General features: G+C 35.7%; 1 protein-coding gene across 10 annotated transcripts; it reads right to left on the minus strand.

Annotated features, from left to right (window-relative positions):
* Positions 1–17,986: 17,986 nt before the first annotated feature.
* LOC147394297 (pre-mRNA-processing factor 19-like) lies at positions 17,987–23,674 on the minus strand. Of its 10 annotated transcripts, none has more exons than XM_086454906.1 (11): positions 23,060–23,674; positions 21,916–21,977; positions 21,380–21,463; positions 21,172–21,247; positions 20,725–20,784; positions 20,304–20,491; positions 19,284–19,400; positions 19,077–19,154; positions 18,900–18,996; positions 18,466–18,536; positions 17,987–18,341 (listed from the first exon to the last, which is right to left on the minus strand). In XM_086454906.1, exons 6-11 carry the CDS (start codon positions 20,373–20,375, stop codon positions 18,324–18,326), a joined length of 453 nt encoding a protein of 150 aa, XP_086311032.1. In that variant the 5' UTR covers positions 20,376–20,491; positions 20,725–20,784; positions 21,172–21,247; positions 21,380–21,463; positions 21,916–21,977; positions 23,060–23,674; the 3' UTR covers positions 17,987–18,323. The 10 variants fall into 10 exon arrangements, with proteins under 10 accessions (XP_086311032.1, XP_086311030.1, XP_086311024.1 ...); XM_086454904.1 differs by having other exon boundaries at positions 20,304–20,495; XM_086454898.1 differs by having other exon boundaries at positions 20,304–20,542.
* Between the last annotated feature and the right edge of the window lie 4,316 nt (positions 23,675–27,990).

A 27,990-nucleotide genomic window follows, 5' to 3' on the forward strand; every position in this document is an offset into this window, starting at 1 on the left:
CTTACAAAAAATCGATTCCAAAACATCCTAAAACATCAAAAATCGACTTAAATCGTAAAAAGTCCTCTCCAAGGATAAAATGGTAAATTTACAATTTTAATAATTAAAAATTTTGAAATTAATAATTAAAACATTAATTAATGTAAAGTGAAATCTTAATTAAAATATTAAAGTCAATCAAGTAAGACTAATGTCAAGATCTTAAAATCAATCAAGTAAGACTAAAGTCAAAATCTTAAAGTCAATCAAGTAAGACTAAAGTCAATCATAAAGTCAATCAAGTAAGACTAAAGTCAAGATCCTAAAGTCAATCAAGTAATACTAAAGTCAAGATTTTATAGTCAATTAAGTAAGACTAAAGTAAAAAACTTAAAGTCAATCAAGTGAGACTAAAAGTCAAAACCCTAATAGAGTTCTAATTAAATAATAACTCTATTTAAAAAAATCCTAATTAAATAATAATTTTTTATTTAAAACAATTCTAATTAAATAATAACTCCATTTAAAACAATTCTAATTAAAATATAACTCTACTTAAAACAATTATAATTAAACAATAACTCTCCCTAAAAGAATTATAATTAAACATTAACTCTATCTAAAAGGTACTTAAAAAAGATCTATAAATAGGGGTCCTTACAACCTATTTTGGTATCCAAAAATAAACCCTAAGAGAAGTATGTCAAAAAGCTTCCCTAGTTTCCCATAAACCTTAATTTTGAAGTCCTAACTCCTTACCTAACACACATATCTCAACTTTAGCTCAAAAAACACCTAGAAGCCCTTCAAAAATACTCAGAAATTCATAAACAAATTCGAAAAATCTATATCTAAGAAAGAGATACCTTGCCTTAGAGCTCAGAAATTAGATCCAAAGACAGAACAAAGCGAAGAGTACTGTACAAGGAGTTACTTTATCAGATCTGAGGGAATAAGACTGTTGTCTTCAGAAAGGTATCTATTTCTCATTTTTTAGTACTTAGGTATTTTAGTAATGTAATTTATTTGGGAATTAGGAGAGACCGGCGTTTGTCGGGCAGGGTTGGTGCCTAACACCTTCCAACTCGGTAACGTGATCCTCGGGTTCTTTTTTTTTTCTTTCGTAGATTAGTAATATTTACCTTTTTAGAGTCAGTATTCGGTTCCTAGACCGTAATAACTAGGTGGCGACTCCCAAACCTCAAAGGTCAAAAGTAGATCCGTGCACCCTACGGATCGAGGGCACTTTCAGTCTCGTTTCTCAGACTCGAACTTACTAAGTCACGTTTTCGAGCTTAGATTTATAGAACTTAAACAACCCTATTAATTCATTATATGATTAAAAAAAAGTTGGAGTCTTGTTTCTCGGACTCAAACTTATTAAGCCACGTTTCTCGGACTTAGATTTATAGGAACTTAAACAATTTTATTAATTCATTATATTATTCAAAAAAAGTTGAAGTCTCGTTTCTCGAACTCGAACTTACTAAGCCACGTTTCTCAGGCTTAGATTTATAGGAATTTAAACAATCTTAGTAATTCATTTTATGATTCAAAAAAAGTTGGAGTCTCGTTTCTCGGACTCGATTAACTAAGTCACGTTTCTTGGACTTAGATTTATAGGAACTTAAACAATCTTATTAATTCATTCTACAATTCAAAAAAAGTTGGAGTCTCGTTTCTCTAAAGATGCCTAGTGGATTTTTCTTTTCTTTTTCTAAAGATGCATTGATTTTTACCTAGGTCGCCTTTTCAAGTTTTCAACCTAGCAGGCTTTCTTTTTTATGGTTATGCCCTAATTTTTGCCTAAGTCGCCTTTTCGGGTTTTCGACTTAGCGGACTTCTCTTTTTTCTCAATGATCTTGAATATTCAACTCGACAGCTTCTTGGTTCCCTACACCTTAACCGAGTCAATTAGCATTCAGGAGGACTTAATAGGTGGGCTTAGGATATGATTTAGAAAGAAATGATAAAAGGCTCGAATTCCCAATATGCCCCTAGTCTAATATTCTCTTTTTTTGTCATTCTTTTCTATAAATTCTTTTGACTCTTTTGTTCTAATGCCCTTAGTTTGGCATTCTTTTTTTTTCTGTTAATTTTTTCTAATGCCCCTAGTTTGACATTCTCTTCTTTTGAATCTTTCAATAGGGGATTTTCCTTTTGGATGACACTTTTTTTAAGAGAATACAGTTTTTTTGCGTGACCGGGCCTGAAGTAACTTCTCAGGTTGCCTACATACCCCAAATATTTCTTTTTTTCTTTTGAAATCAGGTCAAAATGTAATTCATACTAAGATTCCCTCCCAAGGTTGGTCGGTGGTTTAGAAAGAAGAGGCTATTGATTTTTTTTAAAGGCTGCGAGGGGCTAAAGAAGGTTATCTTCTTTTTGGTAAGACAAGAAAATGGTTTGACCAAAGGAGGTTTCTTTTGGTGAAATACTAATTGATTTGGTCAAGATTTTAGGAACTCGATGTCTTGATTGCTCTGTCGAGTACGATCTTCTTTTGAGAATGATATTCTTCAATCTTCTTTTGTGAAATCGAGGATGATCGAATTTTCTGTATTCGACTATTCAACTCTTCTAGAACTTGAGAAAATCTTTTATTCTTTTATTCTTTTATGAATGAGAACTCTCCTCTCTTGAGTGAAAAATATGGTAGATCCACTTGTAGGTCTTAGCATCTTTGTCGATGGTTTCAACTGCATGATTCTTAACCAATAATTTTTTATTTTGAAAATCATCCTTGACTTTATGTATTGATCTATTTGGGTGCAATCTATCAATATATCCTCATGAGACCATGACGGAATATTGTTGAATTTCTCAGGTAAGTTTATTATTCTCTCATGTTCCCTTAAGGATAATGTAGTACTGATTTGTACTTCTTGAGTGTACTCTTTAACTCATATATTTATCAAGTTTGATTAGTGAGCTTTGAGTCATTCCTCATGTTAGATTTTATGTTCACATCATTATTGAACGCATGATAATGAAAAGCTTCTTTATATATTGAAAATAAAAAATATAGACTGATACACTTGATTAAATCCCAAAATTAAGAAAAAACTAACAACTAAAGTAACCAACTAAATTTAAAGATTGAAGAAAACTGAAGCTGAAAAAGAAGACTTAAAGCGATGACACCATTCTGAATGGAAGGACATAATTCTAAGGTCTCTGTCACTTTGGATATCTTCGATGTGTGACTTGAACTTGTCCGTTTTTGCTACCTCTTTAGGTTCTGATTTGAATCTGTCATATGCTGAACAACTAATTGCTTCAATAATTTCTCTGTTCTTTAGTTCTGCCACTACCTTAGGATAGTTGAGCTCATTCTGGTATGGAGCGAACGCACTGTTAAGACCAATTGAGTGAATGAAGGAAACTTGGTCAACTGATTTGGACTTGGATATGGATATTAGGTTCAGAGTAAGAGGGGGTTGATTTTGAAAGGTAGGCAAAGGGTTAGTCTTAACATTGGGAGTAGTAAGAGCGAATATGATGACTTTTCCTTGCTTAATAAGGTCTTGGATAGCATGACGAAGGGTAATGCACCTATCAAGAACATGACCGGGCATTTGATGGAATTCACAAAATTGCCCATTGTCCAAGTTTGGAGGGAGGGGATTAGGTAAAGTCTTAGGTTGTAGTGGTGTCAACAATCCCCTTTTCATTAATTTTTGATAGGTAACACTAAGGAACATTCCAAGATTGGAAAATTGACTCCTTGGCTTAGTTTGTGAGGACTGAGCAGCTTGAGGAGATAGTGTGAAAGAGGTGTTGGCCACTTGTAAGGAATTGACACTGGGTTTGAAATGTTTGGGTTTTGACTCATACGAGTTACTAAAAAGTCCAGAAGAGTAGGCATCCTCAACTTGATTTCCAACCTCAAGAAGGGACTGAAAAGTGGGAACGTATTGAGGCATCAAGTACTTGGCATAATTTGGAGTGAGATTCCTGAGGATGATCTTGACTTGTTCATTTTCTTGAAGTCGATCCCACAATTGAGTTGCTTTAGCTCTCCATCAAGCAATGAATTCAATGAAGGTTTTCCTAGGCTTCTGTTTGATAGTTTCTAAATCTCTTCTTTTGAGTTCAATATCCATGTTGAATTAATACCGACCAATAAACTCTTTCATCAATTCATGCCATATTCTTACCCGAGATGAGTCCAATGACATTAACCAGCGTAGGGCAAGACCTGTAAAGGTTCTTTGAAAAAGTTGAGCCATATATTCTTCACTCAAATCCTGAGATAGCAATATGCCGACATATACTTTCAAGTGAGTCCTAGGACATCCAATCCTATTAAATTTCTCCATATCTGGCATTGTGAACTTCTCTAGCAGATGGATCATGGGAAACAATGTCATTGCCCCTAATTTAAAAGCAAGATCGTCAGGATCTTTGATATTCTTCAAAACAGTTTCAACCTGAGTTATTTGATGAGCTAAGATAGGGTCGACAGGTAATTCATTATCTTCTTGGTCTTCGATGAGGTTAAACACAGCCTGAGGTTCTATAGCTTTATCTTTTTTTTTTCAATTTTCAGGAATTCAATTTGTGTTTGGACAGAAGCAATAATTTATGTTTGAAAAGATTTTAAAATCTGACAGAGCGCAGCTTCATCCATGGTACTCGTTTCTTCTTGTGGCAAAGACTGACTACTTGGCAATGGTACTCTAGAAAGATGACCTTTTTCACGGACCCAAAGTGGTACAGATGAAGGTTTAGAATGTTTGGGACCAATTATCACTTCAGTGGAAGTATACCAAGATTAACCATTGATTCTGAAAGTTTGATTCTTAACCACACGATTAAAATTTTGAGATTAACTTAAGTTCACAGGGAAACATTGAATCTAATTGCACTATAAGTCTATAGTGACTAAGAAGGTGAAAAATGTTAGTCACAGGTCTGCCCCTGATTGGGATAGAACTTTTGATCAGATGAAATAATTTTGACCCTAGGATCACATCTATTTGGTATAAAATGGTCTGATTCTTTGAAAATAAAATCAATTAGTCCAGTCGGTTTGATGTTGATCAGTTTGATCCATCTGTCGATAGGGCCAATTGACTTACATTTCACACATTGGGTTGGACTGATATTGCGGGTCTAGTTTGAATGGTTTGGATCGGTCCGCCCACTTAGCTGTTGGTTGGATTGATTAGAGCAACCCTGGAACACCCATAGTCGGTTCGGGTCGTGACCTATATGAAGGTTCCTAAACTCTAGGTTTACTACGTGTAATGTAATTTATCTGGCCACCCTTGCCTAAGTGCACCTATATACCTCTCGAGCGTACTCAATCAGACGGTACGTGGTGACTTGGTTTGATATACCATATAGGTGATAATTTAAAACTCCCACTCACTTTTCTGAAGTAAAAAACAGTCAGTTTAATCCCCAATTGAAAGGTGGCACGCGATGCTTGAGCAAAGGTACTCTTAAATCACCCTTCTTATAAAATAGACGTAGTCTATCCCCCTAGTACCGTAGTACATCGGGGCAGGATCTTGCTTAGGTACCGATTTTGACCAAGAAGTGCAATTGATGAACTTAGATTATCTTTGATATACCTATAGGTACAAGTCTAGGGTTGTAACTTTTATAAATGGTTTAGCATCCCACGAGGGGATCGACCACGTACTAGTACTACGGTGGCAATCAGGACATGTGATTGTGTGGCTCACAATAGGTCAAAGGTTCCGGTCGCTCTAGCCTGAGTGCATCGATATACCTTTCAGAGTCACCTGATCAGACAGTACTGATGCCCCATTTTGATATACCCTAAGGTTCGTGACCAGAGTTGTGGTTTTTATGAATGATGTCGCATCTCCGAAGAGACTGGGCCACGCACTAGTGTCACGTTGGCTATATGGGATGTGCAAGCGTGCAAAGCAACAATATAAATGTGCTAGTGGTGTGTGTAAAATAGGGTATGCCCGGGGCGTTTTTCAAATATATGGGCCTATGGGCTAGATCAGATCATTACAATATGAATATCACATGAATATTGATCAAAACTATCATATCAAGACATGCATACCAACATATACATCGAATATGCAAAAATTATGGCACAAAAATAATCAATCATAAGCCAATCAATAAGTAAAAAAAAAAAACCCTTTTTTTTATTTTTTTTATTTTTAGCACGAACTAAAAAAATGACTCTTTCTTATGGTCCAATCAAGGATGCTTTCGGGTGACCTGAAATAAATCGAGGCTTCAATGAACATTAAATTGAAGATAATATGATAGTTGTTGAGATTTGGAGTGATGAATCCCTTTTTTATTTTTATTTTTAAAAATTAAAAAAAAAGAAAAAAACTAATGGATTTTAAAGAAAAGAAATTCTTTTTTTTTGCTGCCAACACACAATTTTCTATTGCTGCCAAAACATCCAACATGACGTCAGCACACACAACACTCATTTTTTTTTGTATATGTTGCTGTCCAGCGACACACAACAATAACAGTACAACAACAACACACAACACACAACAACAACACCTAACAGCAATAACAACACATAACAGCAACATCCAACAGCACCAGCACATTTTTTTTTGTTGTTGCTTCCAACAACACATGACATCACATTTTTTTTTTTTGCTGTCAACAGATAAATCAACATACGCTTCAAGAAATAAGTAAACCCCCTTTTTTATACTGTCAACGGACATATCCATACGCTTAAAAGAAAAGAAACAAAAAATTAAAAAAAAAAACAAACTCCATGCTTCAACAATCATTACTCCATCCTTAATAAAATTAATTTATTGAAATCTTGCATTATTTAGGGTCATTCCAAATGACCCTTGATTGAACCATAGAAAATAACATGCCAAAGACAAATATTCAAAATCTAAACAAATAATCAATAATTGAGTCAACAAAAATAATAAAAATAAAATAACCAGATAAACAAACAACTAAAATTAAAAAAAAAACAAACTAAAAATATGTAAAATAAAAAATAACTAGGTCGTTGTGGCAATGCTCTCATACTTGGGATTTTTCAAGTTTGATCCTTAATAATTTCTAGCGGAGTCCCACTGAAAGCGCTCTCTTGATCCGCGGGGTGTGCGGATTCGCTTTTGATTTTTGAGGTTTGGGAGTCGCCACCTAATTATTACGGTCTAGGAATCGAACATTGACTCTGTAGACACCCCTTTTTTGCATCCGCTTGATTAATCAACTCGTCAACCTGATCGCAACGGTTCTCCAATGATGGATGTCCATTCCAATGCTTTATTTTGTTACCAGATATGTTTCAGAAATCCGGATGAGGTATCTCGAATTGATAAAACTTTAGAAACCATGCTACGCTAGGAAAATACGACCCCAGAAACATAGAAATCATCATCTCGCAAATAAAAAAGAAGCTTCATGATAAAAACCACTAAAAATGACCAAATTACCAAAATACCCCTAACACCAAAATAACCCTAGAACCTACGTTACGCTTAGGAAAACCCATTCAAAACACATAAAATAACAAATTGAAACCAAATAAACCACTTCGCCAATTTTCACAAAATTCGACAAAATTACGAAAATACCCCTCATAAAATTCACGACCATTTGACACAAATTTTTTTATAAATGACAAAAACCAACATTCCCATTGAATTCCTTACGAAAAACTGATTTCAAAACATCTTGAAACATTGAAAAATGACTTAAAACGTAAAAAATCCTCTCCGAGGGCAAAACGGTAATTTTACAACTTTAATAATTAAAATTTTTGAAATTAATAAACAAATCATTAAATAATGTAAAGTGAAACATTAAAGTCAATCAAGTAAGACTAAAGTCAAGATATTAAAAGCCAACCAAGAAAGACTAAAGTCAAAGTATTAAAGTCAATCTCATAAGACTAAAGTCAAAACCCTAAATCAAAACCCTAACCTAAACTAATCAAGTCAATCTCATAAGACTAAATTCAAAATCTTAAATCAAAACCCTAATCTAAACTAATCAAGTTAATCTCATAAGACTAAAGTCAAAACCCTAAATTAAAACCCTAAAGACTAAGTCCATCTCATAAGACCAAAGTCAAAACCCTAATTAAAACTCTAAAAGAAACCCTAATCAAACCCTAATGCTTCTAAAAAACTTTATAAAAAGGAGCCTCCATACCCTATTTTCGTATCAAAGAAAAAACCTTAGAAAAAGTAGGTGAAGAAGCCTCCACAACCTCCCCAAAATCCTAATTTTGAAGTCCCAACTCCTTACCTAATACCCATGCTTTGATTTTAGCCTAAAAAACACCTAAAAGCCTTTTCAAAAATATCCCAAAATTCATAACAAATTTAAAGCACCCAGATCCAAGAAGGAGATACCTTACCTCGGAGATCATAAATCAGATCTGGAGATAGAACGAAGTAAGGAGTACGGTACAAGGAGCATTTTCACCAGATCTGAGGGAATAGAACCTTTGCAGATCGAAGGTAAGGTTTTCGTTATTTTTTTATCTAGGTTTTGTCATTAGCGATGTAGTTATATTTGGGATAAGTAGAGACCTGCATTGACTGGGCGGGGTTGGTGCCTAACACCTTCCAACCCCGTAATGTGATCCCCGGATTCAGTTTTTTCTGTAGTAGATTAATTTTTTATCTATTTTAGGGTCAGTTTGGTTCCTAGACCGTAATAACTAGGTGGCGACTCCTAAACCTTAAGGGTCAAAAGTGGATTCGCGCACCCGACGGATCGAGGGCGCTTTTAGTAACGACTCCACTGGGGACTATTGATGATCAAACTTGAAAAACCCCAAGTACGGGAGCATTGCCAAGATGACCTAGTTTTTTTTTATTATTTAGTTCAATTTATTATATTTATTTTTTTCTGTTTATTTATTTTTGTGACTTGATTGTAGATGATTTTGGGTATTGCATTTTTTTTCCAATTAAGGATCACTTTTTGATGACCCCTAAATAATGAAAGATTCAAATTGACATATGAAAATGATGGAATGATGAAGGTTGGGACAGTAATGTTAAAACATTTTTACAATATATTCTAGTAAGAATTAAGTCTGAGAACCTCTTAATAAAACGTAGATCTTATCGAGTAGATTAATTTAGAACCTGAGTTCACTCAATTTCATTATCGGAAGCCTTAGATATTATCGATGCAAGTTCAGTCTGTAAATCTGGAATTGTTTCTGAATGAAGGTTGGGACAGCAATGTTAAAACGTTTTTACAGAACATTCTAGTGAGAACTAAGCTTGGGCATCTTTAATAAAATGTAGATCTCATCGAGTAGATTAATTTAGAACTTGAGTTCACTTGATTTCGTTATCGAAAGCCTTAGATATCATCGATGCAAGTTCGGATTGTATTTTCCTAATTCATAGAAAATCCGAATTTATCTAATGTTAGCACAATTAATGTTCTTGAGAGTGAGCTCATCTCAACCATTTTCATTCTATCATCAATGTAACATCTATTGGAATCTCGATTTATTTGGATCATCCAAAAGTAACCCTTGATTGGACCATAGACAACAAATTTGTGAGCCTTTTTAATGTTGGATCAGATTAATTATTATTTGTGTTATATGCCCATATAATGTGCCATGATCTCTACAGATATATTTGTGATGTGTTTGCTTTCATCTTAATTTCGATGTGATAGGTTTTGTATTATTTTCTTGATCAATATTTATTTGATATCTATATGTGATGATATAATCTGGCCCATGTGTTTGAAAAAGGCCCCGGGCACATCCCACCCTGTTTTGCACACACCACATGCACGTTTACCATTTTGCACACTTACACGTCCTATATAGCCAACGTGGCACTAGTACGTGGCCCGATCTCTTCGGAGATGCGACGTCATTCATGAAAACCACAACTCCAGTCACGTACCTTAGGGTATATCAAACTGGGGCATCAATACCGTCTGATCAGGTGATTCTGAGAGATGTATTGATGCACCCAGGCTGGAGTGACCTGAGCCTTTTACCTATTGTGAGCCACACAGTCACATGTCCCGATTACCAACGTAGTACTAGTACGTGGTTGGTCCCCTCGTGGGATGCCAAACCATTTATGAAAGCTACAACTCTTGACTCGTATCCATAGATATGTAAAAGATAATCTAAGTATATCAATTGCACTTTTTGGTCAAAACCAGTGCCTAAGCGAGATCTTGCCCCGCTGTACCCTACTGTACGAGGGGGATAGACTACGTCTATTTTAGACGAGAGGTATTTAAGTGGCCCTTGCTCAGCATCGTGTGCCACCTTTGAACTGGAGATCAAACTGGCTGTTTTTGGTTTCAGAGAAGTGGGTTGAGGTTTTAGATTATCACCTATACGGTATATCAAACCAAGTCACCACGTATCGAAAGGTATATAGGTGTGCTTGGGAAAGGGTGGCCAGATAAAAATGCATTGCACGTAGTAAGCTTAGAGTCTAGAAACCTTTCCTGTAGGTCACGACTCGAACTTGTTGTGGGTGTTCCCGGGTTGTTTATTGAATGGAACCTTTGGATTGATGAATGTATAGATCAGAGTTTATGATTGTCCCCAAGGATCAAAAATGTTATTTTTGGAAATTAAAATGGGTTCACCAACCCAATAAAAAATCCATTTTAAACTTGACCCAGTCCATCTCGATCCAACGATCATTATGGGCCAAGCCATTTGAATCAAAATGAAATTCAAACTTTTTTCTGATTCGGATTTTAAACCCATTTTAAAAGAAGAAAAATGTTTTAAGAAGAAAAATGTTTTCCAGAAGAGAAATGCTTTTCAAAAGTAAAATATTTTCCGGAAGAATAAGATTTTTCAAAAGGAAATACTTTCCCAAAAAGTTTTCTAAAAGAAAATATTTTCTAAAAAAAAGAAAAGGCAGAAAAATAATTTTTCAGAAAAAAATGGTTTACAAAAAATCTATTTTTGCATGAAAAACTATTGAAATATGTTTGTGAAAGTTGTTATTCAATGAAAGCATTATTTGTCAATATTTTTCAAGAGTGCAATAAAATTATTTTTCTGAATAATCATTACATTAATGAATTGTTTAATGGATGGTGCACAAAATTCAATAAAATCTCAGGGTTCATTTAAAATGTTATCAAGGGGGTGACACTGAAATTGGTTAAATTCACTTTCAAAGAGGTTTAAGGGTTATCATTGTGTCTAAGCTCAATCGTCCATCGTCTAGCTAGGGTTGTAAATCCGGTCAGTTAGAGTAAACGTCAATATCAAATCAACAGTCAGAAATGACCTCAAAATTTCTCAAAATCGTCCAGTTGTTCTTTGAAGATCATAGTGCTTCAATCTTACCAGTTATAAGCAATATCTCAGTCCTCAGTCCTAATCAAACTCGTGTGGGTGCTTGTCTTGAGTTTTCATGAGTCATTTGGGTTAGCTCGAGTTCTTTTTTCCAGCAAGGTCATGTCTTCCTTAGATTGAGTCTACTCTTTCCTATTGAGTCAAGTTAGTTCACTGAGTCTATAGAGGTGTCTGTTGCCCCATCTGAAATTGATCGGATAAAAAAAAATTTTGAATACCTCGAGCGCATTAACGAATTAACTAATAATTTGATAGATTTCGTTTCTGAACAAGAAGATAAGAGTCGGGCTCAACCTTTAATCGAGAAAGGAAAGGTCTTTGACCTCGAAACAAAAAATAATTCCTAAAGAGATTCAAATAGAAACCATCTTATCCCTAAAGGAACACGAGGGTATAATGAATTTACTCAGAAATTTCAAAAGACTTGTTCGTGTGATCATATGAAGGTATGTTAGGTACAAGCTTGGTTGTTGTTTAACACGGAATAGATACTCGTCTATATCGATGGAATCAAAGAAGATGTTATAAAATGTATCAGCACTATCCTTACTACATCTTGAGTTTCAAATCACATATTATCAGTCGATATGGGGATACCTTTTGAACTGATATCTGATAATGGGTCGTACTTCAAAGCATAAATCATTACTCTATGTTTAAATTTGAAGATCCGGAAGCACAAATCATCCCCCTACCGTCCTCAGATCAATGAAACGGTTGAAGCAGTTAGTAAGAGTCTCAAGACTATCATCAGGAAAATGTGTCAATCACATCGAGATTGGTCAGAAAAATTATCATTCATGCTATGGACATATCGAACTTCAATTCGATCCTCTACTGGAGCTACTCCCTACTCCTTAGTGTATGGCATGGAAGCAGTCTTACCAGTTGAAATGGAAATTTCGTCTCTCAGGGTCTTGTTGGAAAATCATTTGTTAGAAATAGATTGGGTTCGTCAGCAGTATGAAGAATTAAACTTGATCGAAGAAAACAAGTTAAGGCCCTGTACCATGTGCAAGCTTATCTAAGAAGAGTCACCCGTGCGTTTGACAAAAAGGTCAAAGCTCATCATTTACAAGTCAAGGATTTAACTATCAGACTTCAAAGAAAATTGAACACTCCTCCTCGACTATAGGAGAAAGTCTGAACCCAATTGGAGAAATTCATTCATTAAGGAAATACTGTTTGAAAAAGTCGTCAGACTTCAAGATCATGATGGAAGTGAACTACTAGAGTCAACCAACCTTGACTGGATCAAATGGTACTACATTTAAGGAGGCCATTTATGGCCGAATCAATTTTCCTGCTACCCAGTTCATTATCTCCTTTCTCAGTCATTTGCAGTCTTTTAAAAAAAAAATGATGCCTTTTTCTTTCTCAGGCCGATCACCTAACCTAGGGGAGGGAAAATCCGAACTACGTTTTGGTTTGATCCCAAAAATTTGGGGTACGTAGGCAATCTGAGAAGTTACTTCAGGCCCGACCACATAAAAAAAAATAGATTCTCCGACAAAGAAAAAATCTAAAAAGAAAAAAATTCAAAAGAAAAAATTATCAAAATGGGGAAGAAAATTCAAAGAAAAAGAAAATAATTCAAGATGAAATGCCACACAAGGGGCATTCGGGTTTTTGAGCCTCAAAATTTCTTTTTTTTATGCCTAGTCTTAAGCCTACCTATAAAAGTCCTCCTAAGTACCGTGTGGAAAAGTCAAGAAGGGCAGCAAAGCATGATCAGACAGTAATTCTAGAAGTTCAGAGGAGAAGAAAAAGATAAAAAAATGATAAAACCTGTTAAGTTGAAAACCCAAAAAGGGCGACTTAGGTAAAAATTAAGGCAAGCTCGCAATGTTGAAAATCTGAAAGGACAACTTTGGCAACAATTAGAGCAAAAAAAAAAGAAAGAGTTTGCTAGATTGAAAACTTGAAAAGACGATCTAGGCAAAAGTTAGAGCAAGCTCGCTAGATTGAAAACCTGAAAAGGCGATCTAGGCAACAGTTAGAGCGACAAAGAAAAATAAAAAAAAATCCCAAACTGAGAGCGGTCCGAGCTGAAACATCAGAAGTCCGAATAATCAAGATCAATACTTAGCTTAAACTAGGCATAGATTCGGAAGCCACAAGTATCTTGTCTACGATTGATCTGAAAATTCTTACTTCCCCAAGTGAACCAAGGGAGAGGAGGATGAATTCTAGATGAGTCTCAAAAGGAAATATTTTGTTATCTTGAGCTTGACTCAAAATCTTCAATAAAATTAATCAAAATAAAAAAGTTAGATCTTTATTGCGCTTGTGGTAATCAAATATTTTAAACCTTCATACAAGGGGCATTTTCTTTTTCTTCTAAATATGTAATCTCCCCCCTTATGCTAGGGACATTTTTTAATGATGCGTTCAATTATCTTCAATGCCATGCTTATTGTCAAACCAGGGACATTTTCTTTTTGAGCAATGTTAATCCTAAAAGATAATGGGAACCCCAAACTTAAGGTTACCCTCTTGATAACAGTTTTTCGAAGAACCCTTGCGGTTCAAAAGAAATAAAAACTCAGGTTTTAAATTCATAAAACTTTTGGATAAAACCTTGAAGTTCAAACAAATGCATTTTGGATCTCACATAGGATAGGGCATTCATTCCGTCCCAGATCTATACATTCCTATATTCAATCCCTCTTTTCCAAATTTCATTTTCAATCGTTCTTTCCCAGATTTATTCCTTCATTCTCAGTTTTACTGAGCCAGATGCCGCCGAGGGCTTTCTCGGAATTATGCTCAGTTGCCGCCAATGGCTTTCTCGGAACTATGTTCAGTTGTCGCCGAGGGTTTTCTTGGAACTATGCTTAGATACCGCCAAGGGTATTCTTAGAATTATGCTCAGATGCCGCTGATGGTTTTCTCGGAACTATGCACAGATACTGCCAAGGATTTTCTTGGAATTATGCTCAGATGCCGCCAAGGATTTTCTTGGAATTAAGCTCAGATGCCGCTGAGGGTTTTCTCGGAATTATGCTCAGATGCCGCCAAGGGTTTTCTTGGAATTATGCTCAGATACCGCCAAGGGTTTTCTTATAATTATGCTCAGATGCCTCCGAGGGTTTTCTCAGAATTATACTCAGATGCCGCCAAGGGTTTTCTTGGAACTATGCTCAGATATTGCCAAGGGTTTTCTTGGAATTATGCTCAGATGCTGCCAAGGGTTTTCTCGAAATTTTGCTCAGATACTGCCAAGGGTTTTCTTGGAATTATGCTCAGATGCCGCCGAGGGTTTTCTTTGAATTATGCTCAGATGCCGCCAAGGGTTTTCTTGGAACTATGCTCAGATACCGCCAATGATTTTCTTGGAATTATGCTCAGATGCCGCCGAGGGTTTTCTAGGAATTATGCTCAGATGCCGCCAAGGGTTTTCTTGGAACTATGCTCAGATATCGCCAAGGGTTTTTGGAATTATGCTCAGATGCCGCCGAGGATTTTCTCGGAATTATACTCAGATGCCGCCAAGGGTTTTCTTGGAACTATGCTCAGATACCGCCAAGGGTTTTTTGGAATTATGCTCAGATGCTACCGAGGGTTTTCTCGGAATTATGCTCAGATGCCGCCAAGGGTTTTCTTGGAACTATGCTCAGATACCGCCAAGGGTTTTCTTGGAATTATGCTCAGATGCCGCCGAGGGTTTTCTCAAAACAATGCTCAGATACCGAATTATGCTCAGATGCCGCCAAGGGTTTTCTTGGAATTATGCTCAGATGCCGCCGAGGGTTTTCTCGGAACTATGCTTAGTTACCGTCGAGGGTTTTCTCGGAATTATGCTCAGATGCCGCCAAGGGTTTTCTTAGAACTATGCTCAGTTGCCGCCAAGGGTTTTTTTGGAACTATGCTCAGATGCCACCAAGGGTTTTCTTGGAATTATGCTCAGATATCGCCAAGGGTTTTCTTGGAATTATGCTCAGATGCCGCCGAGGATTTTCTCTGAATTATGCTCAGATGCCGCCAAGGATTTTCTTGGAACTATGTTTAGATATCGCCAAGGGCTTTCTTGGAATTATGCTCTGATGCCGCCGAGGGTTTTCTCGAAATTATGCTCAGATGCCGCCGAGGGTTTTCTCGAAATTATGCTCAGTTACCGCGTAGGGTTTTCTTAGAATTATGCTCAGATGCCGTCGAGGGTTTTCTAGGAATTATGCTCAGTTACCGTCGAGGTTTTCTCAGAATCATGCTCAGATGCCACCGAGGGTTTTCTCGAAATTATGCTCAGATGCCGCCGAGGGTTTTCTCGGAACTATGCTCAGATACTGCTGAGGGTTTCTCGAAATTATTCTCGGTTATGCTTAGCTTAACTAAATTTATATTCATTTTGTGCTCAGATTTTATTCAAATTCTTTGAAATCTATCTCAGATTTTAACTCCACACACTTGCACAGTTGTTACATCAGTCATGGAGAATTTTCTAAAATTCAAGGATTTGACACTGTCAGTGAGAGCTCGCGCTCAAGGACCTAACAAATTTTTTTTTAGTTCGGGGAGAGTTTTACCCTCAAGGATCCGAACACCCCGACGAATTGCTAAATCAGACTGTAAAATGAACTGTCACTAGCTTTGACATTCGGATATCACACTATTTACCAAAATAGATTTGCTATCTAGTTTGCTTCAACCCTCTGCCAAAGAGGGGCATCAATAGACACCCCATTTTTGCATCCGCTTGATTAATCAACTCGTCAACCTGATCGCAACGGTTCTCCAATGATGGATGTTCATTCCAATGCTTTATTTTGTTACCAGATATGTTTCAGAAATCCGGATGAGGTATCTCGAACTGACAAAACTTTAGAAACCATGCTACGCTAGGAAAATACGACCCCAGAAACATAGAAATCATCATCTCGCAAATAAAAAAGAAGCTTCATGATAAAAACCACTAAAAATGACCAAATTACCAAAATACCCCTAACACCAAAATAACCCTAGAACCTACATTAAGCTTAGGAAAACCCATTCAAAACACATAAAACAACAAATCGAAACAAATAAATCACTTCGCCAATTTTCACAAAATTTAACAAAATTACGAAAATGCCCCTGATAAAATTCACGACCATTTGACACAAATTTGTTTATAAATGACAAAAACCAACATTCCTATTGAATTCCTTACGAAAAACTGATTCCAAAACATCTTGAAACATTGAAAAATGACTTAAAACGTAAAAAATCCTCTCCGAGGGCAAAACGGTAATTTTACAACTTTAATAATTAAAATTTTTGAAATTAATAAACAAATCATTAAATAATGTAAAGAAAAACATTAAAGTCAATCAAGTAAGACTAAATTCAAGATATTAAAAGCCAACCAAGAAAGACTAAAGTCAAAGTATTAAAGTCAATCTCATAAGACTAAAGTTAAAATCCTAAATCAAAACCCTAACCTAAACTAATCAAGTCAATCTCATAAGACTAAATTCAAAATCCTAAATCAAAACCCTAATATAAACTAATCAAGTTAATCTCATAAGACTAAAGTCAAAACCCTAAATTAAAACCCTAAAGACTAAGTCCATCTCATAAGACCAAAGTCAAAATCCTAATTAAAACTCTAAAAGAAAGCCGAATCAAACCCTAATGCTTCTAAAAAACTTTATAAAAAGGAGCCTCCACACCCTATTTTCGTATCAAAGAAGAAATCCTAGAAAAAGTAGGTGAAGAAGCCTCCACAACCTCCCCAAAATCCTAATTTTGAAGCCCCAACTCCTTACCTAACACCCATGCTTTGATTTTAGCCTAAAAAACACCTAAAACCCTTTAAAAAACACCCCAAAATCCACAACAAATTCAAATCACCCAGATCCAAGAAGGAGATACCTTACCTCAGAGATCAGAAATCAGATCCGGAGATAGAACGAAGTAAGGAGTACGGTACAATGAGCATTTTCACCAGATCTGAGGGAATAGAACCTTTGCAGATCGAAGTTAAGGTTTTTGTTATTTTTTTATCTAGGTTTTGTCATTAGCGATGTAGTTATATTTGGGATAGGTAGAGACCGGCATTGACTGGGCGGGGTTGGTGCCTAACACCTTCCAACCCCGTAATGTGATCCCCGGATTCAGTTTTTTCTGTAGTAGATTAGTTTTTTTTATCTATTTTAGAGTCAGTTTGGTTCCTAGACCGTAATAACTAGGTGGCGACTCCCAAACCTTAAGGGTCAAAAGCGGATCCTCGCACCCGACGAATCGAGGGCGCTTTCAGACTCTAAAAGGCAAATAACATTAATCGACTAAAGAAAATATGGGTCCAGAGGTCACGTTACGAGGTTGGAACACTATGTGAAAATTTTCAAAATTTGACGGTCCAAAACCGTCGAATTATGGGATCATTCGACAGTCTTGACCGTCGAATTGGCCCATCGAATTATGCCTTGTCGAAAAAATATTCGGCGGTTTAAAACCATAGAATTTAGGGATATAGCGACGGTCGGCGACCGTCGCTATAGCGGAAAAAGCCGCCGCAAATACATACATCCACGTATATGGACTTATAGCGACAGCCGCTATTGGCCGTCACTATAGGTATTTTATTAAAAATATACATATATTAAGCCTTTAGCTACGGTCACCGACCGTCGCTATAGGGTATTCTTTTTTAAAAAAAATACCAGGTCCCCAACTAGAACTCGCTGGAGTAATACATTTTCACATTTCAAATCCCTGTATATTATACCTGTATAAAAACAATGATTTTCCATGAAATACTCATGTTTGTTTGATGACATAAATGGGGTAATATGAACATGTTTTTAACAATCAACAAAATTGAAAATTGATTCTATCAATCACTAGTGAAACAACGAGATTGGGTTGGCATGGACCAAATCAGAACCCAAAAACAGTTTTCTTGCAAAATCATATCAGAAGGGAAAATATTTGAGTTTGGTCTATCAATAACTATTCAAATACAGATTTTTCCCAGGCAGGCCAAATATGCGGAGGTTTTGGTCCATTGACCCTACTGCCATATATTTTGCATCTGCGCCAAATTTCACACACGTTGCTTTGCCTGCATTCGGCATAAAGTACAATACCCAAATCTCAGAAACTGCACCAATCTAAGATCATTAATAATTTCATAGCACTAATGATACATTTAAGCATATAACGAAGGAATGTTTCCTGTACAATACCTGTGCCTGACAAATCGGGGAAAGTTTTGATACATTTCCATTCTGCTTTGACATTGGCAACTTGGTAAATTCTGCAGTAATTAAATTACTTTAATGAGACTGCGAGATTCCAAGTATTCTACAAAATAGTGTGTTAAAATAACTACATTTGTAAGCATTTATACATCAAGTGTAGTCAAAGATTGGTGTGTACTACAATTCTAAATTGAATTCCGATTCTTTGGGATTTATTGGATTACCGACCTTATGTCTGAGCCCGCAGTTGCAAGATAACTTCCACTATGATCAAGTCCACTGCAAATCCAGAAACAAGATCATGCATTATGTATTGTTCTTGTTGAACTAGCCTAATACCATACATTGAGGAAAAGAACACAAATAAAGATTTACTCATGGCGATGAAAAAAATCAGTTGATGAAGAAAATTTAGATACCAGAATTAGTTGGTGTGTTTGAATCATAGGGAGTAAGGGTCTGGAAGTTCCTCAATTTACGTAGATCCCACAGCTTAACACCATCATGAGCTGCAGTCTGTTCAATTGAGATACAGAACATTAGAACGTGGCATGACATGCTCTTCTTTACAGTTTTTAGGGTTTAGATACATGTACCGCGAGGAAGTAACCATTTTCCGAGAAAGATATAGCAGTTACTGGCCCAATATGCCCATCAAACTTGGCAACATTCGACTTCAAACCAAAATCATTAAATAAGCTTCAAAGCCAAAGATGAAGTAATATAAAAACAATGAAGTAAAAGAAATGCTGGAATAATGAACTGATCAGTATTCAGTTCCCAAAAAGAAATAACATTGATACCTGACTTTTTATATCCCAAATTTTAACAAGAGCCTCTGAAGTATCAGTTCCAAGAATAAGACCATCAGGATGAAAAGCAGCTGATGTATTGCCATCTACCCCTGAAGCATTCCCAACCTGCAAAGCAGTTAATTATTCAATTTGGAACACACAAAGGAAAAAAAAAAGAGGAAGGGGGTGGGGGAGGGAGAGGGAGAGAGAGAGAGAGAGAGAAACCTGAGTAAGGCACAACTCAGAAGAAAGATCATAAAAGCACCAAGTATTGTCAAGTGAAGCAGACACCAAATACTTTTGGGTTGCATGGATTGTAACAGCTTGCACTTGACAGAATTAATAGACATGTTTCCAATCAAAAAACAGGCAGAAACATTGCTAATTTAAAATAACATGATCGAAAATGGAATAATACAATTCATTATATGCAATCTACTCAACTTATAAAGGGACAAATCCAGGGAGAAACTTGAGAGTTTTCATTTATTTATTACAAGTATAAATTTAATTAAAAGAAAAGAGAATGTACATAGGCAGTCGGGGCGACCTACCTCGCAACAATAAACAAGAATTAACTCGAACACAACAACTCCCATCTAAAGACAAAATCTTTGAAGAAAACACCTTTGAACTCTATAAAGTTTACACCAACAAAATAATAACCCGAGAATACTTAATAGGAGCTCATGACCCAAGAACTAATTTAAAATAACACAATTCAGTATGTCCTCATGAATAACAATCACAATTCAGATGCTACAACTTGTCAAACTCCTCCATCCAATGTTTTGTCTCCAAAGAGAAAAACAAAACCTTGTAAAGAAAAATCTGTCATGTCAGATTCCTCTGTTTACTTTTGATATGAGAAACAAGAAAACATACACTAATGCAAAAGAAAAATCTGCAATTATTATAGTGTAAACCCCCGGGGACATTACCCATTGTTTCTTTATACTAATTCATTTTTCCAACAATATTCCTAACTAGCAGTTAATAACAAAAGTGGGAAGGAAGAGCAAGAACTACCTTTGTTTGACTGGCCTCCTCATGAATTGTGGCACTTCTGCAAGCGAAGACCCTCAAGAAGAGACCCATCATCTGGTCAGCATACTACATAAAGAAGTCCTTGCAACTCAGCTTGCTTCTCCCTCTCATCAGATGAGAGCTTCTGTGCTTCAAGAGTTTGGTGGATTACTCCTTACTCCATAGAGTCGCTGACTTTGTACAATTGTTGAGTGTATTGAGAGTGAATGCAGAAATTTAGCCTTTTAAGGATTGAAAGCAAACACCAACAATGTAGTTGAAATACAAATACGTTGTGTGCTGTGTATGAGTAGATCTAATCATACCATAGATCTTGAACCATTCTAACAATGCAAGTTAGAAATGAAACAGAAAAGAGTATTCAGAACCAGAATGCAAGAGCATGATAAGAAAACATTCTGACCTCAGGTGCCATCCAGTAAGGACTTCCCTTGAATGATAACGGACACGATTGACCAGTAATCTGCAAATATGAAACAGAGGTCGAGATTCAACACAAACCAAGTTATTAGCCCGTAATACTCAAACTTAAAGACATAAGAGCAACACTCCACATGTCTCTACCAACTTGGCCAAGTTGGCACTTAAATGAACATAAATTTTAATGGAAAAAATATAATCTGTTCTGTGACAGATATGCCATTGTAGATTAATCCAAAAGAGAGAGTATAAAATCGGTTAAGAGGACACTAAAGGAAATTGTAAAACAGTTCAAAGTAATTTCCATTTCAGTATTCTTCACAAACCTAACCTTGACCTTGGCTTTTAAGGACCAGTTACAGCAGTTCACCCAAACATGCAGAGTACATATTGATTGCATGTAAAAAAGAATACATATGTGAATGCTTACATGCTTTGCCATCCCAAAATCTGCCAATTTAACCTGCCCATTGGGATCTACAAGTATATTTGCTCATTTGATATCCCTATAAAGGAAATACCGGATATTAGTAAGCATGCCATCAGGTAGAAGCTAGCAATGGTATAATTTAGATGGCTAACATAATCTATTTAGAAATGATAACAAAGAGATCAATAGCACTTGCAGCATCTCTTACTACTTAATGTACATCAGATGGAAGAAATGTTCAGGTCAGGAGGGAAGAACAGAATGAGTTTGATGCGGTATGCTTAAGGTCCAACTGCCAAAAGTAAAGACAAACATTCATCTTGATTCCGTGTCAGCAATCACTTCTAATAAAAGAAAGGTCATAAAAGTTGTAACTTCCAACAACTCACCTTTAGACAGACAAATTTCAAGCTAGTAAGTGCTTTGCATAGCTAGAAATTTGAATCAAGCCAAAACATAGCTAGGGCAGGTGTCAATGGATTCAGAAGTCCAAAACATTCATTCATGTATACAACTGTGGTTTAAAATCTCGTTTTGAGGCAACGCTTCGATAAGGAGAAAATCAAAATTGTCTCAACAGAAACATTCCAAACCAATCTAAAATATTATGGAACATAACTAGACATCTTGAAACATTCTAGAAGCATTAAATATTCCATTAAAACAAATCTGTATAAAATTATACAACACAAGGAAGAAACAGAAGCATAAGAAGAAATCAAGAACACAATGCAATGATCAAACCTGGTATTTGCTTGCTTCCAGGTCAAACAGAACTTGCTTTGTCAACTCAGCTAGAAAATGCTCTGAAATGTTTATTTGAAAGGTATAAGTAGATATCAACTTCACGTGGAATGCAAGTTGATAAAAACCAGCACATATAGTAAGTCTTAGCCTAGCAAAAAAAAAGTAACTTTAATAATAGAAAGATTGACAGAGAGAAGGGGGTGCACATTAAACCCTTCCATATTAGTCAATGATGGTTGGACTTGGTAGTGGGATTAACTTAGTTTGGTTTAAGGGGTGAAGTCTAATTTTGGTGTTTGACTTACTGATCCATCATTTTAGTTTTAGGAACAACTCATTCACAACCTGTGTATTTTATTATAAAATAACCCATTCAAGAAACAAGGTTTTAATAACAAACATGAGGAAACTCAAAGTCATTAGTCAATTCAAATGACAAGATTCTTCTATACTCCTCACATCTCATCCAAGATCAAGAAAAAAAGAGGAACCAAAAGTGGCCATCAGCTTAACATATATAAACAAATTTTATCCACAAAATAGGACTGGAACAGGTTGAATTCCACGATTGATACACCTATCTAATAAGAAATTCCCAAGATTCAAACATCAAAGACAACTATATAAAGGACATTGTGGTGCTCAGTTTCAGAAACAAATGAACTGAATTTTGAAATTTGCAGCCACAATTCAACCTGAAAAGTAGTCATCTTTAACAGAAGAATACAACCAAATTGTCCAATTTGATAATAATAAAAAAACAATTTCAACCCCAAAACATCCATGACAAAGGGAAAAAAGAGAAAATCCAAAATATTTAGAACCTATTTTATAATTAAAACCAAAATTAACGAACACCACTAGTTTATTCTAACTAATCTCTGTATGAACCATTTGATGAACATATAACAAAAGAACAAAAAAAAAACATGAAAATTCACAAGCAATACAACATATCTTGATCCTTGCTTCTAAATTCTGATCCAAATAAACAAATAATAAGTTTTCAAGAGAATCACTCAACATGAATTTGGAATTCTAACCAATAACAACCGGAAATTTACAATCCAATTCAACTGAAGTCCATCCAATCACACAAACCAAGAAAAAAAATCCATATAAAAAGAGAATTGTGACTGACCTTGGAGTGAATCCATTCATCATGAATTTCTTCTTCTAAAACTCAGCATGATTGAAAAGAACCAGAAGTTGAATTTAGGGAGCGATTGAAGACAAAGGCGTAGAGTGAGAGTGAGAGTGAGAGATCGTTTGGTGCTGTCGAATGTCTGATTTGATCGATCATGCTTCAATATTGATGGCTTTGTGAGTTTTCGATTGAAACGGAAGATTGAGAAGAAATTCTCATTTACCTTGAGAAAGAAAATCGAATGGGAGATTGAGGGTTTTGTGAGTTTTTGATCGAAACAGGAGATCGAAACAGGGATCTGAGAGTTTTCGATGAAACAGGAGATCGAAACAGGGATTTGTGAGTTTTCGATCGAAACAGGAGATCGAATGTGACTTTTCGATAAAATGGGAGATCGAATGTGAGTTTTCGATCGTGTTCTCCAATGGCTCCAGTGAGTTTTCGATGAAAGAGGGGATCGAGTGTTAGTTTTCGATGAAAGAGGAGATCGAATGTGAGTTTTCGATCGCGTTCTCCAATGGCTCCAGGGAGTTTTCGATGAAAATTCGAATGGAGTTCTCGTTCGTCTTCTCCGATGGCTCCAGTGACAGTGAGCTTTTGAAGAAAATTCTCAATTTTTTATTTTGTTAAAAAAAACTGTCTGGTGGTTCGTTGGGCTTAGACTGTCGAAATAACTTATTGGGCTTAAATGCGGGTTTTGGGCCGTCCAAATAAACGTGTGACTTGGGCCGCCAAATTTAACGCCATATTAATAACGAATTTTAGCTTTTTTGACGTAGTGGAAGGTGTTAGGAACCAACTCCGTTCGGTAAACGCCGGTCTCTATTTTTTTCAAATAAAACTACATTGTTAAAAGACCTAAAAAAAAAAAGAATGAAAAATACCTAGATGATCACAACGATAGTTCCTTCAGAGCTGGCGGAGAAATTCCTTTGTTGTGATTCCTTGCTTCGTTTCCTTTACTGGATCCATTTCGGATCTTTAAGATGAAGTATCTTCTCCTTAAATCTAAGTACTTCCTAATTTTTGATGGATTTCTGGGTGTTTTTGAAAGGTTTCTGAGTATTTTTTGAGTAAAGGTTGGAGTTTAGTGTTAGGATTTCAAAATTAGGACTTGGAGAAGGTTAGGGAGACTTTTTGACCTATTTTTTCTAGGGTTTATTTTTTCATACGAGATTAGGGTGTGGAGACCCCTATTTATAGATTTTTTAAAGAGCTTTTTAGATAAAGTTAGAGTTAGATTATGTTTCTTTTATATAGTTTTAGAGTTTAATTAGAATTCTATTAGGGTTAGGATTTGACTTTGGTCTTATTAGATTGATTAGGGTTTTGACTTAAGTCTCACTTGATTGACTAGAATTTAGGGTTTTGACTTAAGTCTTACTTGATTGACTTGATTTTAGGATTTTGACTTAAGTCTCACTTAATTGACTAGATTTTAGGATTTTGACTTAAGTCTCACTTGATTAACTAGATTTTAGGATTTTGACTTAAGTCTTACTTGATTGACTTGACTTAAAAAAATGTTTAATTTCAATTAGGATTTTAATTTACATTAATTAATATTTTAATTATTAATTTTAGAATTTTTAATTATTAAAATTGTAAAATTATCGTTTTGCCCTCAAAGAAGATTTTTTTGCGTTTTAAGACGTTTTTTAATGTTCTAGGATGTTTTTGAATTGATTTTTCGTAAGAAATTCAATGAGAATATTGGTTTGTGTCATTTATGAAATTTTTTGTGCGAAATGATCGTAAACTTTATGAGGGGCATTTTCATAATTTTGTCGAATTTTATGAAAATTGGCGAAATGATTTATTTGGTTTCGATTTATTGTTTTATGTGTTTGAAAGGATTTTCCTGAGTGTAATGTTGGCTCTAGGGATGTTTTGAGGTTAGGGGTATTTTGGTAATTTGACCATTTTTTAGTAATTTTTATCGTGAAGCTTCTTTTTGTCTGAAAAATGATGATTTCTATGTTTTTTAGGCACATTTTTCTAGCGTAGCATGATTTCTACAGTTTTGTTTGCTTGAGATACCTCATCTTAATTTCTAAAACATATTTGGTAACAAACAGAGCATTGGAATAACCATCCATCATTGGGAACCGTCGCAATCGGGTTGATAAGTTGATTAATCAGGCTAGTACAAAAATGGGGTGTCTACTGAGGTTCGAATTATGGTGTGATATGCCTAGAGAGCAAGAGTTAATTTCTTAGACCAATTATGATGAGTTTGACAAATCTTTATGATAATGGTTTTAAGACTCTTGTTGGTTATTTTGACAACTAAGTTAGTCTGGGTGGTAAGGAGATGACCTGTGATGCCTAATCTTCAATCTTGCACAACGAGTTATAACCTCCACTTTAAAGTAGGTGCCGTTATCCGAGATCAACTAAGAAGGTACTCTGTATCGATTAATTATGCTTTCTTCAATGAATTTTGTAACCTTGGAGGCAGTGAGCACATCATAAGAGACAACTTCTACCCATTTTGTGAAGTAATCTATAGCAACTAAGATGTACTAATGTTCATTGGACGCCTTCGATGTGATTTCCTAATAATGTCAATTCCCTAGACAGAGAAAGGCCAAGGTGATGTCAAACCTACTAATTGCGATGGTGACATGTGTATAAGATTAACATGTATTTGACACTTATGACAAGTTTTAATCATGTGGTGACAGTCACTCTCAATAGTTGGCCAATAGTACTCTTGTGGCATGATCTTTATTGCTAACATTTTTTAGCTCATGTATGGTCCGTATTCACCTGAGTGTCGCTCATGATACGTTCCGATTGGTCTTCATCAATATACAACAAATGAATTCCGTATAACATCTCTTATAGAGCTTTCCTACACATTGTATGAACTGAGACGTGGGTTTCTAAAGAGTAAGTCATTTTTTTATGCTTCATCTAAAAATTCTCAACTTTCTAATACTTTCCAGATATCAATATACCATGTCTTTCCGTCAGAGAGTCGAGTAGCGAAGTCGATTTGATGGCAGTAAGCCGACTTGTCTTTGACTTCCACAGTAACATGTCTCAATTTCATACTTGGAGGTAGTTGAATCATTGATTAGAGAGTGGCTAGAGCATCTACAAATTTGTTATCTTCCTTTGACAAGTGTTGGAATTGTATAGATTGAATTTTCTCATTAGATTCAGTAAATACTCATATTATGGTTTCAACTTTTCATTTCGAGTCTTCCATTCTTCCAATGATTGATTTATTACTAGGGTGGAATCTCCAAACACTTTGTGATGCCCAGGTCCAAATCAACTTTCAAACCTGAGATGCAAGCTTTATACATGATTGTATTATTTATGTTTGAGAATGTTAGTTTGATAATGATTGGAATGTGAGACTCTTCTGGCAAGAAGAGGATTGTGCCAATCCCATATCTATTTTTATTTTCTGTCCCGTTGAAGTACAACTACCACACCCGGTTCGATAAATCATCTTTGACATTCTATTCTTCTCATCTGAGAACTGATCTGCAAGCTTCTTGCCTTCTATCATAGGATGATATGCTAAGTACTCTACAATATCAAATTCAGACAACAGTAGTAACCATCATGCAGTCCTTCTTATTAGTGTAGGTTTCTCAAAAAGATACTTGAAAAAATCCATTCTAGATAACAATATGACTAAATGAGAGAGCATATAATGTCGAAGCCTCTAAATTGCCCATAATATTGCTAAATAGGTTTTCTCGAACGACAAGTACTTCTATTCATATTCCAACATCTTCTTGTTGATGTAGTTGATGGCCCTTTCTTTGCGATTATCTTTAACATACTATGCTAGCATGCATTCTATAGCTATCTTCGAGACTAATAAGTAAAGAAGAAGTGGTTCGTCTAATGTAGGTGAAACCAGAACTGGTGGATTTTCAAGGCCAAAGGCTTTTTGATAATGCCCATTCCAAATGGTTGGTTCATTCTTCTTAAGAAGCTTGAAGATGAGCTCACAAACATTAGTGATTTGGAAGATGAATCTACTAACATATTGAATTCTACCCAAAAAGCCTCAGATCTACTTCTCATTCTTGGGAGGTGCCATTTCTTGAATAACATTGATCTTGCCTAAATCTACTTCGATTCCTCTCTGGTTGACGACAAACCCAAGTAGTTTCCCTGGGGTAATCCTGAAGATGCATTTATGTGGATTCAGTCGCAGTTGGTACTTCTGAATCCTTTCAAGGAATTTTTCTAAGGCAGTTGCGTGGCTAATTTGATATTTAGATTTGACAATCATGTCATCCACGTATACCTCAACTTTCTTATGTATCAGATCATGTAGTAAGGTTGTTGTCGTTATTTGGTATGTAGCTCTAGCATTTTTCAGTCCAGAAGGCATTACCTTATAATAAAATATCCCCCACTGCATGATAAATGAAGCCTTCTGTATATCTCAAGGTCCATCCTTATCTGATTGTATCCCGAAAATCCATCCATAAATGACAAGAGGGCATTTCTGGCTATGTTATCAACTAGTACGTCGATATATGGAAGAGGAAAATTGTCTTTAGAGCCTGCTTTATTCAAATCCTTGAAATCCAAGCACATTTTTACTTTTCCATCCTTCCTAGGGATGTGGACCACATTAGCAATCCATTTAAGACATTCTATGACTTCAAGAAACACAACGTTGATTTGCTTGGTAACTTCTTCTTTGATCTTGAGGGTTCATTTCAGTTTCATATTTCTTATTTTTTGCTTGATTAGATGAGTATCTAGATAGAACGGAATTCAATGTTGGACGATGTCTGTGCTTACACCAGGCATATCCTTGTAGGACCATGTGAACACATCCTTGAACTTATTGAGCAAATTCAATATCTCTTCTTGTTCTTATAGGGATATAATAGTTATAAGCTGAACTTCTTAAGGATTGCCTTTCTTCATAGGTTGACCAC

This window comes from Akebia trifoliata, chromosome 9 (genome assembly GCF_017979445.1).
Source record: "Akebia trifoliata isolate Shusen 1 chromosome 9, ASM1797944v1, whole genome shotgun sequence".
NCBI lineage: Eukaryota > Viridiplantae > Streptophyta > Magnoliopsida > Ranunculales > Lardizabalaceae > Akebia > Akebia trifoliata.

Coding starts and splice junctions, on each gene's coding strand:
- LOC147394297 (XM_086454901.1), bottom strand. CDS start 20,375: ATGATGGGTCTCTTCTTGAGGGTCTTCGCTTGCAGAAGTGCCACAATT. Junction 18,997..19,076: donor AAAATGGTTACTTCCTCGCG/GTACATGTATCT, acceptor TCAATTGAACAG/ACTGCAGCTCATGATGGTGT. Junction 18,537..18,899: donor AAACACACCAACTAATTCTG/GTATCTAAATTT, acceptor TAATTACTGCAG/AATTTACCAAGTTGCCAATG.